We start from the raw sequence: 21,314 nt of genomic DNA, 5'->3' as shown, positions 1-21,314 counted from the left end.
CTGTCTGTCTTCTTTCCAATCATTTTATTTGTTTGTTTCCATTTCCATGGTGTGGGAAATTCAGATTCTGTATCTGAATATTCAAAATTTAGACGGTGTTTTCAAGCTGAGATATTACAGCTCATGCTCTTAGTAAATGGCTTTCAGCAGGCTGGCTATATAAAAAGGGATCAGCCAAAAAGAGTTAAAGTCAACAGCCTTTGATAATATAGTAGAGAGCAATAGTCAAATCATTCTTGAACATTAGCCACAGTTTCTATGTGATGCATGTTGCCTAATAGGCATTACAGGATCAGAGCTAGGAAGGAACAGAATCTAGGAATACTTCATTGTTATGGAGATGGTTTGCCTGGATAGGGTTCTCACCTTGTAGAAGGATGCTATGAGGTGAAAAGGAATGAAGAGAACCCCTAAGGCTCAGACACCTGAAAGATGACACAATCCTTCTTGTATTGTTCTGACCCACTTACTCATTGTTTGTACACAGGAAACTTGTGGTGAATTATTGCCCGCCCACCCCTCGAATGAAACACAACACAAGTTATGGGTTAAACTGGGAATTTTATTTATACATAAGGTGATCATTAACATATTAAAACATGGGTTGCATTGCAAAGCAAGCCTTCTAACAGGGCAAACCCATCCCAGCTCAGAGCCAGGTCCGGGATCCTTCCAGACCTTATTCGTCATGGCCTGCATGCCAGTACATAGAGAGGAGGGAGGGCACATTCCAGCCCAGAACTGCAAACCCTTAAGGTTTGTCATATGCTCCCCCAACCTCAAAGAGGACCCCAACTGAGTCACCCTGAGTGCCAAGCCCATAGGAACCCAGTTTGAGGACCACTCCTATTGTTGATATCTTGGGGGTGCTTGCCAACTCAAAATCCCCTCAACCTGTGCTTCTCCCGCCTTCCCAGTTAGGGCCTAGCCAGCTTTACGAGGCCTATTTATACCTCACGCCCTCTGACCATGTAGAGCAGGTGAAAAAAGACCTTTCTCTTGGCCAGTCTGAGGCCCAAAAAATTCCTGTTTAGCCCCAAAAACTAGTGTCTAACTAATCCCACAGGGTCTAAAAAGAGGGTGGGTGGATGGGGACATTACACTGGTCCAAACTGAGGAGGGAGGGTGGCCGCTGCCAGACATGGCTAGCAAGCCAGCTCTTGACTGGCCAGCACTCCCACACTGAGCCTCAGTTGGCTGCTTCCTCCAAGGAGATGGGGGGGGCAGACAAATGCCAGCACCTGCTCCATGGGCAGGCACCAGTCACTTCCATGAAACTGATATTTTCTGTGGTGTCTCCTGATATTTGGCACACCTTCCCTTCAGAGGTTCAGCATGTGTCTCCTTGCTCTTTGAAGGCGTGAAAGCTTTCCTTTCCACTGCAGAGATTTTATTAAGCAAATATCTCTTACAGGTTTGTTTTTTGGGGTATTCTGATGCCATTTTGAGATTGTCCTCTTATTTGGTTAGGCTTCTTGCCTACTGGTTTTAGGAACAGTGTTTGTCAGCTGTTTATATTTTACTTGTTCTTGCTTTTTTTGAGGGTGGTGGTGGTTTTTTTGCTTTGCTTTTATTGTAAGTCCTTTTGGTAACTGCTACAACTGAAAGGCCATCTACAAAAATTGCAAATTAATATTGCTTGGATTCCACCTAGGGTTGCCAAGTCAAAATTTCACCGGAGCGGGGGACTCCCCGCTGGCGGCTGGAGGGCGGCTAGAGCGCGCGCTGCACGCGTGTCACCCGGAAGTGACATGATGACGCCGGGCATGCTGGGGGCGGGGCCACAACCATCTGAGGGAAAACCATAGAGTTTTCCCTCGGATGACTGTGGCCCTGCCCCCAGCGTGCCCGGCGTCATCACATCACTTCCGGATGACGTGCACGTCAGGGTGGGGTTCCCCCCGGGGCCCAGTCCGCCGGCGGCAGGGAACGGGCCTCTGGGGTGGGGGTTTCCCCGCCCCCCGGAGGGACTTGGCAAGCCTAATTCCACCTAAAGTTTCCATGGAAAGAAAGGTCTTAAAGTAAGTTATGCACATAGCTGAACTTCCTTCTCCACCTTCCACTGCAGCTTAAATTGGCCCTGGAAATGTTGCTACTGGATCCAAGCCAACATTTCAGTCAATGAAATCAAAAATTTTATTGTCTTAAAATGGGCAAAGAAGTGTGACAGAATTTATTTATTTATTTTTATTACTGTAGATTTGTATCCCACCTAGCCGGAACAAACTGGCAATGGTTTCTGTCCTGTGGGATAGATGATGGATGTAAGAATGTTTAGGGTTTTGTGTGAACTTATGAAAGTCAGTGGAGTAATTCTGCTGCTGATGCATTTTAAAAGACTAACGGTGGATTCATCTATATATCTAATAGTGAAGGTGCCCCCTGGCGTGCGGATACCTAAATCCATGCATTGGGGGCACCTGGGCGGGAGGGAGATTTTCGTGCACACAAAAATCTGAAAAGTTAAAAAAAATTATTGGGGGGGATACTTAAATCCCCCCAAAAGTGACAGAGCGTCCCCTGCGCATGCCTCTTTTTTTAAATGCCTGGAGCAGATCTACATATATTTCTTTTTTCTTCCATTTTTCCGGGAATATATTTAAGAGAAATATTTCTGGCTCTAGCGGAATCTGAATGCTAGTTATTTGGACTAGTATCTTTTGCACCTCCTTCCAATATTGTTTCACCTTGCCACATGTCAACCAGACGTGATAATACGAGCCTTCCTGGACCTTGCATTTCCAACATTTACCATCCAACCCCGTATATATTCGGGGTAACCATTCTGGCACCATATACCACCGATGTACCTTTTTAAAAACATTTTCTTTTAAAGGCACCACTTTTAACCATCTTGTGTTTTTCCAAGTCCTTTCCCACTTGATTAGGTCTATGTCATACCCTAAATTTCCCCCCCATGATCCTATGGTTCCCTTAAAAACCTCATCCTGCATCTTATAACTTAACATAAACTTATAACTTAACATAAAAGAGTAGATTTTGCCCTGCGCATGCCTCGTTTTGGGGGGGAGAACAGCGCATGCCTCGTTTTGGGGGGGGAGAGCAGCGAGGCCTGGCGGCTACAAGCCACGCGGGCCTCGCTTTGGAGCTGGGGGAGGACCGACAAGGCCAGGCGGCTGCACGCCGCTCGGGCCTCGGTTCGGAGCTGGGGGAGGAGGCAGATGGGGGCGATCGAGCGGGGGGAGTGGAGGAGACGGGGGAACCGGCGGGATGGGGGGGAGAGCTTACCTGCTCCTGCTGGTTCCTCCTCTGCCTGCTGAGTTTGGAGCTCCCCCGGCCCCCCCGCGAGTTTCGCGGGTCTTCTTTCTTGTACAAGTATATTTTTCTTATGATTATAGCATCTATGAAGTGACAGCACAACTCTATAATTCTATGATTCTATATGGCAGTGTTGTACCAAATATATTTATCATGATCCTGCTTTAATTTTGTGAAATATCTACTGATGTTTGGTGGAGAATACATCAAAAGTTGCTTTTAGACAATTTGAGCTCAATGAGTACAGATATGTAACATTTTTATTTAAGGGGGGAGGGGTTTTTTTTATGGAATTTTTGAGAAAAAATTGAAATGTAATATTTCCTTATCAAGCCATAACTTATTTTATTTTAACTACATAAAATAAATCAATTCTGATTTAGCCTAACTATTGTACTATGTCTATGAAATTTAAAAATGCAAATGCCTTAGTTTTCTACAAGCAAAATTGTGAGGATACCCAATGCTTGCAATATCCAATACTCTATGCTGACACGTTGGTTTTTGCCACCTTGGAGGCAGAAAAGATAAACATTGACAACAGAAAACACAAATTGTGTAGTAAACTGAAGCAAGCGTATTAGTTAGAACAGGGCCAGCAACTTATTTGGATAGAACACTAAAGATACTGTCTGTGCAACAGTATATTATCACTACATACATTATAGCAAATCAGTGGTCAAAATGATCATTAAATGAAAACACACAAGAAGAAGAAGAAGAGAAGTAGAGATTGGATTTATACCCCGCCCTTCACTTGGAGTCTCAGAGCGGCTTACAAACTCCTTTCCCTTCCCCTCCCCACAACAGACACCCTGTGAGGTGGGTGGGGCTGAGAGAGCTCTGACACAAACTGCTCTTTTTCAAGGACAGCTGTGCCAGAGCTTGTGACTGACCCAAGGTCACATCAGCAGGTGCAAGTGGAGGAGTGGGGAATCAAACCCGGTTCTCCCAGATTAGAGTCCGCACACTTAACCACTACACCAAACATGGAAGAAGGGCTAATAAGACTGAAGGAACACCAAAGCACTGGTAAAAGTAAAGGTTCCCTTGCTCGAAAGCCAGTCGAATATGACTCTAGGGTTGTGGTGCTCATCTCCGTTTCAAAGCCGAAGAGCCAGCGCTGTCTGAAGACGTTTCCGTGATCAAGTGGCCGGCATGACTAAACACCTGTTGGCATATTGTATTATATGTATGCAAGATGACAGCCAATGATGCTTATCTACTTGCAATTTCTTGCTTTCGAACTGCTAGGTTGGCAGGAGCTGGAACTAGAGACGGGAGCTCACTCCGTCATGTGGCAACTCGGGTCTCGAACTGCTGAACTACTGACCTTCCACAGCCTGCAGTTCAGCGTCTTAACCACTTGAGCCACCGCAGCTCCCACTGGTAGAAGACAACAATAGAGGGAAACAGATGGATTTCTCTGGGGAGGGAGTTCCAAAATGTCAGTGCCATGACTAGGAAGGCCTTTCCCCTGTCTAGCTTCAGATGGTGGGGCACCCAAAGCAGGATCTCTGACGTTGACCAGAGGGGTCAAGTAGGTTTACATGGGAGTAGGCAGTCCTTGGGGTATCCTGGCCCCAGGCTATATAGAGTTTTAAAAGTCAGTATCAGCACCTTGAATGGGTTCTGGAAGCAAATTGAAATCCAGTTTGGATAGGAAAAGACTGGAGTGATATGGTCTCTATGATCAACTCCAGTCAGCGTTCTGTACCATCAGCATCTTTTAGACAGTCTTTAAGAACAGCTCCACATAGAGTTCATTGCAATAATTTGGACCATTTGTCTGATCCAGCAGGATTATTCTTATATTTTTATGTTGGATTGCCCAGAGTTTCTCTTTTTAAAAGAATGCATCATTATTTCGGAATAAGCCAATTACAGGACATGCAAGCAGCTCTATGTCATAACATCCCCCTTTCAAAACACTACATTTACACTCTACCAATATTTATAGTTCAGCCTTTTTCTCATGGGCCTGAGCTCTGAAGACAGATTGCTCTTATATCCAGTATTAAGCCTTGCAGTGATTTTAATGTCCCAGAGTTAGCCAGCAAACTTGTCAATAAAAGGATAAGGTGAAAGAAGTTTCCCAACCCATCTTGAGTTTGGGAAATCCCACGCATGTTTTTGGGTGATTTTCACATAATCCATTTTATAACCATATCTTCCCTACAGTGATCATATTGAGGTAGATTTTGCTGTCCATGCTCTTTTCACTTATTTGCACTGTTTATTGGCTACCAAAGGATTTCAGAACTGATGAAACAGTGACCTGAGTTTGGTACACCACCTAGGTGTAGGGTTGCAAACTCTAGGCTGTGAAATTCCTGGATATTTGGGGGATGGAGCCTGGAAAGTGCAGAGTTTGGGGAGGGAACACAGAGAGGTATAGTTCCATAGAGTCCACCATCCAAAGGTGCTGTTTTCTCCAGGGGAACTGATACCTGTCATTTGGAGATCAATTGTAATTCTGGGAGAGCTCCAGGCCCCGACCTTGGTTTCTGCAATAGCTACAGCATTGCTTTAACAGCTTCTTTCCCCACTTGAGGGCAGGAAAACCCTATATTTTGTAAACAAGCACATAGGTAATCCTAATATCAAACATGCTTCTTCTCCATTGACAGAACAACTGCAATCAAGTTGGTGGGTCTCTGAACAGAAATGATGTAAATGACCCCTGCTCAGAAAATGGCAGGATTGCACAAGGTGACTACAGATCTCACACCAACTGTGGAGGGTGCGTATACTACAAAGATTGCATTACATTAACTTTGAGGCATGAAAAGAAATGGTCAGTTCTGATCTATAATGAAGGAATCAGATTGTAAGTATCATCTGAAATACGACTCACTAAATTCTCCTGCAACAAAACAGGGCCAAGGGCATATCTATCCAGGGATATGGAATACAATGCTTTGCATTTGATGCCTATCTCTTCTCTATTTTGTGGGATCTGTAGTTTGTGCATTTGAATTGGACTGGAATAGTTTGTGCCCACTGTCTCAACTTGATTGCTGGATTGCTAGCAGCCTTGAGACGGAATAATATTGGCTAAAAATAACTTTTTAAAAAGTATTACATAGTGAGTTACTCTATTTTTTTTCTTGCTTCTTTCTGTCTTATGTTAACTTCATGAATTTGTTTGGCCCCTTCTGTTTGTAATGTTTCAGGCCTCTCATTAAATATAAATTGTGAGGAACCTGTATTTAAACAAAAATAATAAAAGGGTTTAAAAAAAACAAAAACAAATTGTAGGATCCAGCCCAGTGTTGCTAATGTAGCAAAACAGTAAGATCCAAGCCAGTGTTTTAAGCTATGTGCTGCAGCAGTAACTAGAAGGACATTTGATCAGAAATGAGACCAATCACAACCATACTTTTGTGGCTTTTAAAGCTGATCTAACATAGTGCATCATATGTGCAGCTACTCTTGATTTTCAGCTGGTTCAGAAATGTGGTAGTTCATTTTCTTATGAATGCAGATCATGATGTGATTGAAGTGTTTGTTTGGTTCTGTCCAGCTTGGTTTTGGCCTGCCTGAGGGCATTTTTCTTTCTTTCTGAGTTTCTCCAAGTCTCTTGAGATTATAAGGGAGAGCTCACTTCACATCCAATGCCAAAGGAAGTATTTTATGGGGATGACTCCTACCTCTTGGGGATGATAGCTTATACCCAGCAAAGTAGAAACCCTCCCTAGGGAAGCTTGGTTATACCAATATTACTGTCCTCTAAAAGACAGGTAAAAATCTTCCTGTTCCAAAAAATCTAGCTGTTCGTTTTTTGTGATTTTTAGCTGTTTTAACTATTTGATTTTATTGTTTTATAAAAAAATATTGTATAAAAACAATAAGATGTTATTATTGTTATACAAGTGATCCTCATTTCAGGCTAACTTTGAAGAAGGCAGAATTTGTATAATTATAATCATCACTACAGTTTCTAAGTATTTATATAGCACTTTTTGAGTGACCATAGCACTTCATATACACCACCTAAGTAATCTTTATACGTGCAATATGATAAGGGTCATCTCCACATGCCAGACAGAGGGTACTGAGGCTGACACTCAGGTCAGGTTTGTAGGTTGCCTACCAAAAGCTGAAGGAGTGTTTGGGGTTTTTTTGAGTTTTTAAAAAAAGATTATATGTAGGGCATGATACAAGTTAATAAAATTATGAAAGGTGTGGCACTAGAGAACAAAGAGATTAATTTCTGCCTCTCAGAATGGCTTTAGGTTATCCAAGGAAACTTATTGGCAGCAGGTTCCAGGTCAACAAAGGCAAGCAGATTCTTCATGCAACACCTAATAATTAAGTTGTGAAATTCACTGCCACCAGAAGGTGTGGTGGCTTTTTAAAAAAGGATTAGAGAAATGCATGTGCTTCCCTTTTCTTCTAGGGTAGGAGAATCATCGCAACACAATGCAAATTGTCAAAGGCAATCTTTCAACCAGAAAAAGAAAAAAAAGGCTGTAATTGAGCACAAGGTAAATTCAGTTTGTAATACAATAATGGATTAAGTCTCTGTCACATGATAGAAATTGCCATGTGGATAGTCACTGAAATTCCCCCCCCCGCTCTGTTCCGGTGGGTCAGGGGATCCTTATTACCAGTGTTTGAGGGTAGCAGAGGTGTGCAATAGGAGGAGAAATCAACAAATATTCTACCCTCCTCTGCCAGTGGAAGTGCCATTCCATTAGTTTAAGTGCCATTACACCAGCAGAAGAGTGCCTTTGGATCCAATCCACTGTTTTTGTAGGAATACTAGATTCTCTGGGACAAACACATACAGTCTTGGGAAAACTGGCCATGAATTGTCCCCTTCAGGCTGAGATTTTACATTCATATTCATTACTGGTATGTACATCTGAGAGTACAGTATAATCAACAATTTCAATAGGGGTCAGTGCAAAAAATCTCAGAAGATATGGCTGGTCGCAAACCAACACTGCAGCTGCATGACAAGGTGGAAGCTCTGCAACGTTTTCTGTACTACAGCTCTTAAAAATATATACCAATACCATCCTGTACTGAATTTGCCATTTTCGATTAATTACAGTCCAGCTATGAGATTCTGAAGTACCTTTACAGGATACGTATAAATGGATACTTGTTGTTGTTGTTGTTGATCAGTCGCAGTTGTATGCCCATGGTTCTGTGGTTTTACATAAATGGAAGGAGATAGCTGGTTCTGCTTGACTGTTCACAAATGCAGATGTGCCTTTGGTTACCAAAACAATAAATGTCAGATAATGTTAATTGCCACTGCCAAGATGAAGCATTGCCCTCTAGTGACTGTGATCAAAATAATCTCTTATATCAGCTCCTAAATATCAAGGAAGGTTCACATTAAAGGATGACTCCTGTGGCAGGTCACAAAGGATGCAAACATACTATATAAATGACCAAACTATATCATTCATGAGCTATTCACATAACATGCTTGAATATGTCCCCAGTCCTGGTGATCAGCAAGTTCATTGTGCGAGTTTACAATAAAGGCAATTGGCTAGTAAAATGTAGTTTAGGAACTTATGAGTTGTCCTCGGGGAAACAGCTACGTGGATTCTCCTGGCTTATAGCAGGGTATTGTTATAAATGGCCTTCTGGAACTTCCTGCTCTAATTCTGTGCTTGCATTAAGACATGAAAATGTTACACAGCAAATGTCAGACCTGATCAGGTCAGGTATCCTGTTTTTGCCATTTGTGTTGGGTGTTTGTTTAAGGCTACACTGTGTTGTTTATACTTCTGAATGACCATATGATAAAACACAGACAACTAGCTTGAATGCCCTGTGGCAAATATGAATGTGTAAGGAAGCACATCAGCACATTGCTGATGAATGGTGACCAGCTCAATATTGCCCCATTAAATTATTTAAAACAATTTTATGTCACCTTTCCACCCAGGTCAGGGTCCCCAAGCCTGTGAACAGTCAAAATATTAAAACAAATTTTAAAATACATGTGTATAAAACAATAAAAACAGTTCAGCAAAACACAAAATCACAGATGCATATACATAGACAGGAAGGAGGGTCATTAAGGTTCACTGAGGGAATGCCAAAGAAAACAGAAAAGTCTTCACCTGCTGGCCGAAGGCAGTTATGGAGAAGGACAAATGAATCTCCCTGCTTTCATGCCACAGCTGAGAAGGACTGTTTTTGCATTGCCACCTGTCCAATAGTCCCTCTAAGCTGTGGAGTCTTGTGAGCAAAAACTCTACTTTGTGAGCTACTGGCATTGAAGTTGTGAGTGAGGAATTTGGCTACCACATAAATTAGTTTCCTCTGGATCCATCCTTCCTGAGCTAAGACAAAAATGTGTGAGCTGGAGGCTAAAAAAGTGTGAGCTAGCTCACACTAACTCAGCTTAGAGGGAACACTGCACCTGGCTAACTTCAGATGCTGGTGGTAGATTCATATGGGAGTTGGCAGTTCTTATGGTGGTCTCAAACCATATAGGGCTTTAAAGGTCAATATCCTTGAATTGGGAGCTAGTGTAGCTGAAACAAGACTGGAGTGATATGGTCTCTATTACACATAAACCCTGTCCCCTGGAGCTATCATCAACAGCCTGCCACAAAAAGAAACAGATCAATGAGCTGTTCATTAGGCTAGACCATCAAATTGTTGCCACCATCACTAGACAACATTATTACTATCAGATCTAATGTTTACTAGCACTTTATGATATTGGATTGTTTTAGAAGGTTTTAAGATTGTTTACAATTGTTCTTTATGTGTTTTAATCTTTTATGTACGCTGCCCTGAGCCTGCTCCTGCAGGGAGGGTGGGGTATACATTTGATAAATAAATAAATACATAAATATTACCCACTCCAGTCAGCATTCTGTTCACAGCATTTTGTACCGGTTGTACCTTTTGTATACTCTCCAAGGGCAGCCACACACAGAGTAGTCTAATCTAGAAGTTCCCAGGGCATGCATCATAGTGGCAAGATCTTATTTGCTCAGGAAAGACCACAGCTGGCTCACCAGCTTCAGCTGATGAATGGCACCCCACCTACCACTGCCACCCGTTTATCCAACACTGGCCTAGAGAACCATACTGCCAGGGCCATAAGGCCCACAGAGAAATTCTTTCTTTATTTGGAAGGAAAAGGCATGTTGTGTACAACGGTTCCAAGGCAGAGACATGTAAGGAAAGCTCTGCTGGTGTGGTATTGCTACTAGGGTTCTGTTAGGGTTGCCTAACTCTGGGAGCTGTCCCTCGTCGTGTACGCGCGCGAAGCACGTCACTGGAAGTGACGCGGGACGTCGATCACGTTGAGGGCGTGGCTCTGATCGTCGGAGGGAAAACCATAGAGTTTTCCCTCCGACGATCGGGGCCATGCCCCCAACGTGATTGATGTGGTTGCGTCACTTCCGGTGACGCAGCCATGCTGCGCTTCGGGGGGGCGGAGTTCCCCCCGGGGCCCGATTCCACGGCGGCGGAGATTGGACCTCCAAAGTGGGGGTTTACCCGCCACCCACCCCCACTTGGCAGCCCTAGGTTCTGTGAAGTTTCCTTATGCATAATTTTGACTCACTGGGGGAGTCCCTTGCTATTGTTACCAAAACAGCTCACAAAAATTGTTGAGAAGACTGACAGTAAGGCACATGGAGGAATAGGAACTATGATTTAATAAGGTGCAGTTTTAAGAAAGTTTAGAGAGCTGGGGTAGTATAGAGGTTAGAATGCTGGACTAAGACCTGGAATGACTTTGCCATGGAAACTCTCTGGGTGACTTTGAGCCCATGTGTTTAGGATTACAGCCTTACTTCAGAATACGCATGTTTATGATTTGCTACTGAATGAGTGGCCCTGACCTGGATGCCCCAGGCTAGGTTGATCTCATCCGATCTCAGAAGCTAAGCAGGGTTGTCCCTGTTTTGTGCTGGATGGAAGACCACCAAAGAAGTCCAGGGTTGCTATGTAGAGGCAGGCAATGGCAAACTAGCTTGAAAACCCTACAGGGTCACCATAAGTCAACTGCGACTTGATGGAAATTCCCACCACCACTGAATGGAGCACTAAGTTATGACCTTTGAAATCCACTTATCAGGAGTCAGTCTAGAGCTTTTAACAATGAAATTTGTCAGCAACAATTTCATTCACAATATATGTCATCAGGAAGAACTTGACAGCCATAATCTCTTTAGTGCTCATAGTCTCTCTGCCATTTCAGCCTAGCTGGAAAACAACTGTAGATTGCCATGTGAACTGATACCTGTAAAGTTCAAAGCTCTTATTCTCCCCTCTTTTCAGTTGAACTGTAGCCAGATTCTAGCTGATCTAAAGGAAAAAGGGAACGGCTGCAGCTCTGTATGGTCTCCTGTTTGTGGCACTGACGGAAAAACATACAGCAATAAATGTCTCCTGTGCTCGGAAATTGAGTGAGTATAAACAAATAATGCATTGTAAATGTAATTTGGCAGATGCAAGGCTTCTTTGTGGGACATTAATTGTGTTCATAGCATAACAAGCTACTAAACATTTCCAAGGTAATTTGCCATGACAAACACAGAATTTAAAACACTCCCAATTAAAAGAATGTGAGATAATTCAGGATAGTGATTAGCCCTTTTAAGAACGTCATGTTGGTCATTAATCATTTGGAAGCTTCAGCTATGTTCAGTGACAGGCTAAGCTAACCATGACTTAAGCAAGGACATCCCTTGTAAATGCATGAATGAATGAATGAATGAATGAATGAATGAATGAATGAATGGTGTGCAGAGACCCATCTTCAAAATGCACATAAATTATGACTCTGCAAATGGAAACATATAAAAAAATCTAGTGTCACTGGACCCAGTCTTGATCTTAAATAAAATTATCCCCCCAACAAAAGTCCGCATGGTCAAAGCAATGGTATTCCCAGTAGTCATGTATGGCTGCGAGAGTTGGACTATAAGGAAGGCCGAGCGCTGAAGAATAGATTCTTTTGAACTATGGTGCTGGAGAAGACTCTTGAGAGTCCCTTGGACTGCAAGAAGATCAAATCAGTCAATCCTAAAAGAAATCAACCCTGACTGTTCCCTGGAAGGCCAGATAATGAAACTGAAGCTCAAATACTTTGGCCACCAAATGAGAAGGGAGCACTCACTGGAGAAGACCCTGATGCTGGGAAAGATTGAAGGTCAAAGAAGATGGGGACGGCAAAGGATGAGATGGTTGGACAGTGTCATTGACGCAACGAACATGAAATTGAGCCAACTTCAGAGGACAGCGGAAGACAGGAGGGCCTGGCGGGAGCTGGTCCATGGGGTCGCAAAGAGTCGGACTCGACTGTGCGACTGAACAACAACAATGGGCTTATGAAAGAGCTAATAGAATTATGTCTTGCGGCTGCTAGGAATGAAATTGCATTTCACTGGAAATCTAAGAAGACGTTACAACTGAGTGATTGGTATCTGAAATTGTGGGACTTTTTTCTACAAGACAAAGTTTCCTCTAGTATCTTTCAATCTGAAAATCAACCCGTTCCTGACAATCTCCCAGAAAAATGGATGCCCCTCTTAGAAACGTCAGCAGCACATAAAATTGACACCTCCCTGTTTGCTCTACATAAACATCAGGATCTACTTTCTTATTTTTAACTGTTTTTTTAATTTAATTTTAAAAAAGGATTGGAAATAAATAAATAAAATTATATGCATGTTGCCAAGCTCGATTTGAGCATTTGATTCACTCAGCCATTCAGTGGGTAGGAATGATAAGTGCTTGGTAAATTCATGGGGAAGCAATCACATGTACCAGTTTTTTCAGGCTTTTACAGAGAAATTGCAAAAATTGAATCCCATGCATGGTGGAAAGTGCATGTGAGCATCTTAGTACGGGGTCTACCATGCATAGGCTTGTTTCCCATGACTGCTTTACAAGCAATGTAACAAGGGGTCTTATGACAGCCCAAAGACTAACACATTTATTGCAGAATAAGTGTTCGTAAGGCAGAACCAATCCCATCGGATGCATGGCACACATCATCAGATGAAAAAGCCTGGCTCACAAAAGCTTAAAATACAGTCTTTAAGGCACCAGAAGACTTTGGAATGTTGCCTACAACAGATTAACATGGCTGCTCCCCTGATTTTACACCCAGTGGTCATGTGAAAACATTTTCGTTTAATACTTTGGCAGCATTTGTCTAGTTGTGAAATGCATAGTACTTCAGTAGTGCTGGACACTGAGGAATGGAGAAGTCATAAAGCCAGGTTCAGAACCAGGACTGGAAAGTCCTGGGTGTGAAAAGTATCAGACAGTAGCTTACCAAATGTGTGACTGAAAGAGCACCTTCAGTTCTTCCCCATCGTATCTGAGGACAACAGAGTAGCACCCCACTTTGGAATGCTTAGGATGGAAAAGTACTGAAACCCATCGAGTGCTTGTCCATGCTCAGTTTGACAGTTTTGTGTCATCAAGGATCTATGTTGTCCTGAATATGTTCCAAGCATTCCATAACTTGGCGCAGGCTTTCCTCATTTTATTGAGTAATTGTGGTCTGTGATAATGGTAAACCACTAAACATCCCTTCTGCTGTTTGCAGGAGAACGGAAGGTGGCCTTGCACTAAGGCATGAAGGTGAATGTCCCGAAGATGTTCATGGAACGGTGAGACTATCTTTCTTTCTCAGTGCCAGACGTTTATGCAGCTTGATCCTAGGCATATTTACTTAGAGTCAGAAGTAAGTATCATTTAATTCAGTGGGACTTACTCTCAAGTAAGTGTGCACATAAGTTCAGTTTTCATTGCTTACTTCTGTCTAGGAAAATGTTACTGTGCTTTGCTCATATCAATATAGCATCACAAAGCCTCAGGATTTATTTATTTATTTATTTATTTATTAAACTTATATCTCACCCTACCCCACAAGTGGGCTCAGGGCATCTCACGACATACAAATTAACAATAAAACCGATAATATAAAATCAATTAAACAGTTTAAATACTCAAAACAAGATGGCACAAAAACGCTAACTGTCCAACACTTCCTGTAGCATTTTAAACAGAATTACTCATGATTCTGCAGCATTAGACACAAGATATGGCTATTTGTGAGAAACCATGACAGATAAATCAGTGTTGAAGTGGCTCCTGAAAACCTGTATTACTGAAGATAACTTTATCTGGTGACTTTGATGGTTTGAAGGACAAACACATGTAGAGTACATTGTAATATCTAGCCTTGAGGTTACAGTCACATGGGGCATGGATTCATATGGCTAGATTGGCTGAGTCAAGATAGAGAGTCATTTTCCAGGCTAAACAAAGTTGGAGATTTAAAAAAAAACATTTTTGTGGCTATGTTTACTTGCCTGTCCACTAAAAATGATGTCTACATTATGACCCCTAGGTTTAAAATCAGAATGGGATTAAAGGACTAAACATTATTCATGCCCCAAGTTTGTTTGGGAGGGGTTTCCCCTGACCTGACTAACAGCACATGTAACATCCAGGGGCTATTGTTCCCAATCACTGCAGGGCTGGTTTCTGCTTGCATGTGTGGTACAGGGGAGGAGTGTCATGAGTACTGCTGAGGATGAGCTCCTGCCCCCAGCAGAACCCACACCTGACCCCGATGAAGCTGCAGAGCCTGTCAGTGTATCCTTGCCACCCGTCCCAGCAACAGCTGAGGAAGAACGGCACACGGCAGACAGCCCCCCTGACTCGCCTCCACAGGTGGCACATTCGCAGAGTTGGCTCCGTCAGGACTTAGCATCCCGACAGCGGGAGGTGCGCCTGCGCAGCAGACGGTCCCTCAGCCCTGAGTTCTAGCAGAAGCTGGGATGCACGTGCTGAATGCTAACTGACAACAGCCCTTGAGGGGTATTTAGCTCCCCACTTGGTGCTGGTTCTTTGTGCCAGCAACTAGTCAACTTGACGACACTTCCACACCCACCTCGCCCGTGTTCCCGGTTCCTGACTCATGCTCTGAACTCTCGACTCCTCAACCTCGGCTTCAATGCTGGGGTTTATGTGTTGGACTCTGTTATTCGGCTCCTGTTTTGCTACCTCTTGGCTCTGACCTCGGACTGGACCTGGACTATCTCTCTCTCGCTCTGCCTGCACTCCAGCCCGTGACAAGGAGAGTCTTCAGCCTTCCCTCCTACACCATTTTCCAGAGCTGAAATGGATGCAGGGGAGCCTGTTTTCCCGACTATGAGGTATCCATTGTGTCACAGTGAATATACATGAAGTCCCGGGGGGGGGGACAGCACCCCACCCCATTGTAGTCATTTCAGCTCAGAAAAGTGATGCAAAAGGGAAGGCTGAAGACCATACCTTCCCCCCACCATGGTCACAAATGGAAACCAGCATTTAGGACTGCCAATTCCTCAGATATTACACCTATTGTGAGCTCTGTCAGGAGGATCCCCAACTTGACTCAGGTTAGGCATAAGGTTTAGGCCTAAAAACAGCTTCTATATAGTATAAAAGCATGAATACAGTATGTGAACAATGAAAACAATTCAGATTAAGAGAATCTGTATTCTTTTTAGGTGAGTTTGACTGATGTTCTCCCTGGTTTCAGCTCTGTGAATAATTTGAATACAGGATTAAGGTTCACATCAACACTGATTTATTAACTCCAATGGAATTTTTCAAAGTCAGGGTTGCAGGTCTATTGATGAACCCTTTCCCAGTCTCCTTTCCAACATTGCTCAAAAACACAAGGTCAGGTAAAGCCATCTTCTGTGGGTGTTGATTTCGGTATTTTTGTTACTCTGTTGTTAGGTTGACTGCAGCAAATATCCCCAGACAAGAGGAAAAGTTCTTTGTGAGACAAGTACTCAGGAGGTCTGTGGCACAGATGGTGAGACGTACAGCAACGAGTGTATGCTTTGTGACAAAATCCTGTGAGTATACCAACTCCTTTTTATAAGTTTCTTAATAGATCTTTGTCCAGGAAAATATCAGAACTATTTCCATTTTCATAATGAAGAAAATGTCAGAAAGTTGTTAAGATACCAAGTTTTGAAAAAGATATTTGCATGAGGAAGAGAAGAGAAATGAAATACAAATGTACAACCATATCCTTAATGCCCCCTTCTGGCAAATGGGGTAGTTGCACCAACTGCTGTTTGAAATACTAGGAAAAAACTGGTTTGAAAACAAAGTATTTCAAGTTTATTTCTCAGAAGGAACAAAGTTGAAATGGGGCATTTAAGTCAACCCATATAGCTGTTGAAATTTTGTCTCATTCCCCACTAAGCTATCATGCAGTATTTAGAGACCTCAGGAAGCTGTCAGTGATAGTCCTAGTGGAAATCTGCAGACTGAGTTAGAAAAGAAACCTTTATTTGACAACAGTATTAGAAACGACACTAAGAAGAATTTAGTATAAACCAGTGCAAGGCTATATTAAAGTATTTTTAACCTCTTTTGAATGTGTTCCCCTGACTCTACCTGACTCAGACAGTCATATGTCCAGCTGTGAAGGAACTCATTTCCCAAGCATGGAGGGCCCCAATTCGGATCAGGACTAATGCATGACAGAAGTGGCTTTAGCCTTCTTCCTGCACTGTTTTCCTGACTAAAAACACTTCTGGGGGAGCTAGTTGGCCCATTGCAGGGCAGAATATCTACAGGGTGGATGGGGAAAATGACACCGGAGCAATGTTCCCTCTAAGCTACGGAGCCCTGTAAGCAAAAATTCTACTTTGTGAGCTACTGGCATTAAAGTTGTGAGCAGGTGAATTGACTGCTGCATAAGTTAGTTTGCTCTGGAGCCATCCTTCCTGAGCTAAGACAATAGTGTGTGAGCCGGAGGCTAAAAAACTGTGAGCTAGCTCACACTAACTCAGCTTAGAGGGAACACTGCACAGGAGGGAAGTCTGAAGCCCCTTCTCCCTGCATGCCGTGTTCCCAGTCCAAATCAGGGCTGCACAGACGTTTGACAAAGTCAGGTCAGAGGAATCCAGACAGAGCAACATAAAAATCATAACGTGTCATTTCAGCCTGAGGATAAACTTGACAGGATGCTAGGAGATCCCTAAAATAGCTCTCCTTATGAGAGCCAGTTGGGTGTAGTGGTTAAGTGCATGGACTCTAATCTGGGAGGACCGGGTTTGGTTCCCCACTCCTCCACTTGCACCTGCTGATGTGACCTTGGGTCAGTCACAAGCTCTGGCACAGCTGTTCTTGAAAAAAGAGCAGTTTCTGTCAAGAGCTCTGTCAGCCCCACCTACCTCACAGGGTGTCTGTTGTGGGGAGGGGAAGGGAAAGGAGTTTGTAAGCCGCTCTGAGACTCCCTTGGGTAGTGAAGGGAGGGGTATAAATCCAATCTCTTCTCTTCTTCTTTTCATGATATGGAGGCAAATGGCACCTGTGGAGGGAGGGTAAGGCCAGGGCTGTAGCACAGTAGAAAGAGCTTACGGGTCCTTTTTCCCCCATGCCATTTTCATAATCTTAATTACTCCTCCTTCTGCCAGGCTGCTGTTTTCCATCCTTGGGAAAACATAAAAGTTGCCTGTTTGTTTCACTAATAACAGGTCATGGAGGATGAGGCTGGAAAAACAGCATGGAGTTAGGCCCCTCCTTTCCTAGCTCTAATACATTCAGGGGTCTGATACTGATCAGGAAAAAATACAAGGGAGATACCAGTCTGAACCTTAGTTTAACTCTGAGTGTAATGGGCCTTCTGATGGTATAATCAGTAAAACCATGTGTGTTTGCACTAATCTGTTCTCTTTTCCCAGGAAAACAAAATCCGAGATTGGTATAAAGAATATTGGACCGTGTCCTGAGGTTTGTCTTTCTCTTTTCTTATTACATTGACTGAGCAAAATTAACATTAAAGCCAGAGAAAAGGGAGGTCACAATTGTGTTGAATAATTGGTGTGATCTGACCCACTCCATGCCTTGCACTCTTTTCCCCCCTCTGTCACATCCGTCCTGCTACAGTTGTTCTGAGAGATGTGGACCATTAGTTGTGTAATATCAATCTCTCACTATGATTCTTTTCACAGGAGTAAAGGACTTCAGATTGCCAGAATGCTTGAAGGATAAAGAGGGATAAAGGTAAGGAAAGATAAAGTGGAAATACAGGTTACTACAAAGAAGCATAAACCATGGAATGGGACCTCAGTCTAAGAGCAGAATATGGTGATATCTTAGCAATTAAATCCCCAAACCCATGACTGCCAAGATAACAGGAATGGATGGCAAGGTATGAGGAATACTTACTAGGAAAGATGTGGTTGGGGACAAAAGAGTAATCCTAGCTTCTCTCTTACTCATGCCAATTTTCCACTGCAAGGATACCTCTCCCCCACCTATTTTCCCTCAACTAGTCTCGTTTTCAGGTTTAGAACATAGCTTTTTTAAACATTACAAACATTACATTTTCAGGGGGAAATTTGTGCTGGGGGAAGGCTTTTTTCTCACTCACCCATGAAAATGTGGGCTTCCACAGGAGTATTAAAAGGAAATATAATGTTTAGTATATAATTTATAATTCCACCCAAATACAGTACATAAAATTTCATTTGGGCCTTTCATTACAGTGTGATCCAGCTCCAGTGAACCAGATTTTAGATGTGGGTCTGATCCAGGGCCCAGTGACACAGAGGGCGATTTCTCACTAGAGCTGCCTCGCAGCACAGCGCCATTTGCCCCAATTTCACACCCGAGGCTGCGGGGCTGCATTTGACTCGGGGCTTCGCCCGATTTCCTCCGCAGTTTCATGATCCTCAAAAACCAGGATCACGAAACTGCGGAGGAAATCGGGCGAAGCCCCGAGTCAAAATGAAGCCCCGGAGCTTCGGGTGTGAAATTGACATGTTTGTGTTGAGGCAAACGGCAGCTGTGCTGCGAGGCAGCTCTAGTGAGAAATCGCCCAAAGTGTTGGACTGGATGGGCCATTGGCCTGACTCAACATGGCTTCTCTTATGTTCTTACATAGAAATGCTGAAGTTGGCAGTTCCAGTAGCTTGAAAAGCCTGGATTTAAAATGAGGCAAACCTCATCATTGACAGATTTCTCTATGATTCAGATTTACTATTTGAGCCACAGACTTTCCTCTCCTATCTCTGTTCAGATTGCCAGCAGGTCTGAAGAAAAATGTTTAATCCCTTTAATGGAGGCTTAATGCATGGAAATAGGCAGCTGAAGCTTTTCATGATATGGAGGTAAATCACATCACCTGGTAAATAATATCTCATTAAGCCTAACTTAAAGGGTCTGCACGTTTGTCGCCCTGGCAGTTAGTGATCCTAATCCTTCTCCTCTTTTGTCCCTCCCTAACACCTGCCTTGTTGAGGAGAGCAATGGAGTGGTTAGATCAGGTGGTTGAGAAGGAAAACTACTTGCCACCTCTGTTTTCCCCCCCTTTCCCCATACACTCTGGGAATTATAGTGCCTGGAATGCCTGATAGTTAATATCAGGTGCTGTGCAAGGTAATTCCTAGAATGTCTTACAGTTCACAGAATACATGGGGGTTGAGGGCAAAAGGGAAGTGCTAGATGTCTTCATGAAATTTGGTAACATCCATAAAAAACCAGCAACATAGATTTCTGTGGGACTCCTATAAAACATCACCTTTATGTGGCATCTAAATGTTATGGACTGAATCACCTGAGATATCAATATGATTTGGACAAAAAATGCACAAGTATATACCTGTTATGAATAATAACAACAGGTTCTTTACAAAGATCTCTTTTCTCACCAAGACACTGCTGATACTAAATGTCTTGTATTTCCTCCAGGGCAAGTGATGGAGAAATTGACATGTGACATCAAGGACATAAAATTAATATTCAAATGCTTCAAAGCCTGCCTTCATCGTTTTATATTTCTGATGAAGCTGTTATTGTATATAATGATACAGCTGATGCAATCATGAACTGCCCCAGGTGGGGCTGGACTTTGATGGCCAAGAAACCATTCGATTTATGCCACCTAATTCTTGCCCCTGTCTCTGGAACATCCATCATACCCACCAGTCTTATTGTGCTTCTCCAATAAAATAAATCACGAGGATCCCTGCCATTTTTCCGTTTGTCCATATTGAAGGAGATGTGTGGTCAGTAGAAAAGTTCATTTTTTTTTCTCCTAGGAGGAGGAATAACTATATGTATTCCACTACATTGATTTCTAGACCTTGATTTAATTCAAATCTCTGCAAGAATTTACTCACAATGAACAGTTGCATGGATTCCTTAATAATAAAAAATTCACATTTATAGCACTTCCAGTGTACAAATACATTATTTTTGTAATCCTTTAAGGTAGGCCAGTTATTATCATCATGCTGCAGATCAGAGGCGAGGAAAGAGCACAGACTCTAATTTGAGAGAACTGGATTTGATTCCCCATTCCTCCACATGCAGCTGCTGGTGTGACCTTGGGTCAGTCATAAGTTTTTTCAGAGGTTCTCTCAAGGGCAGTTCTCAAGAAAGCTCTCTCAGCCCCACCTACCTCACAGGATGCCTGTTGTGGGGAGGGGAAGGGAAAGGAGATTGTAAGATGCTCTGAGACTCCTTCGAGTAGTGAAGGGCAGGGTATAAATCCAATCTCCTCCTCCTCCTCTTCTTCTTCTTCTATTGAGTGAGGTGACAGAGGTGAAAATGTGAACTGGAAACATTCTGAATCACTGATCAGTCCCTTAAGAGTTCTTCAGTAGCTGCATCTGGTACTGCGTAGTACAGATATATAGAAAAGGGTCTAAAAAAGTGCAAGGGAGAAAAGTTTTACCTAGCCACTTCCTCCCATTGTCAGATACAATACCAGGTACAGACATAATATATTTTATGTCATAAGTGTAAATATTTATGCCCTTCTGCTTTTTTATTTCTTTAACTACAGCAAAAACTAAACTTAACCACCTTGCAGGGTTGCATTGATAATTAACTAACTTCTGGGAGTTTGATTTATTCACAGACAGCCTTTTCTGACCCCCTAACCCTTATTTGTAAGACACTTAGAAATTGCAAACAATTGAACTATGCAGGCCCAGTCATACTCTACAAAGTCCTCACCCCCCCCATCCCCAGTCTGGTTTATGCTCCAGTCCTGTTATCCA

The 21,314-nt window shown here is 42.9% G+C and overlaps 1 protein-coding gene across 1 annotated transcript in view; it reads left to right on the top strand.

Annotated features, from left to right (window-relative positions):
• Nucleotides 1-20,423, top strand: part of LOC107109490 (serine protease inhibitor Kazal-type 5-like) — a 43,729-nt gene extending 23,306 nt beyond the window's left edge. The window contains exons 9-16 of the mRNA XM_015410134.1: nucleotides 5,910-6,022; nucleotides 7,682-7,769; nucleotides 11,554-11,681; nucleotides 13,835-13,898; nucleotides 16,024-16,145; nucleotides 17,988-18,036; nucleotides 18,258-18,309; nucleotides 19,999-20,423. Coding sequence (XP_015265620.1) covers nucleotides 5,910-6,022; nucleotides 7,682-7,769; nucleotides 11,554-11,681; nucleotides 13,835-13,898; nucleotides 16,024-16,145; nucleotides 17,988-18,036; nucleotides 18,258-18,263 — 570 coding nt within the window. The 3' untranslated portion in view covers nucleotides 18,264-18,309; nucleotides 19,999-20,423. The remainder of the gene's footprint in view (nucleotides 1-5,909; nucleotides 6,023-7,681; nucleotides 7,770-11,553; nucleotides 11,682-13,834; nucleotides 13,899-16,023; nucleotides 16,146-17,987; nucleotides 18,037-18,257; nucleotides 18,310-19,998) is intronic.
• Nucleotides 20,424-21,314: the final 891 nt, after the last annotated feature.

This window comes from Gekko japonicus, unplaced genomic scaffold (assembly GCF_001447785.1).
Source record: "Gekko japonicus isolate JY-2015 unplaced genomic scaffold, Gekko_japonicus_V1.1 scaffold510, whole genome shotgun sequence".
Classification (NCBI taxonomy): domain Eukaryota; kingdom Metazoa; phylum Chordata; class Lepidosauria; order Squamata; family Gekkonidae; genus Gekko; species Gekko japonicus.
The sequence above is the reverse complement of the archived record's forward strand: the minus strand, read 5'-3'. Positions and strand labels throughout refer to the sequence as shown.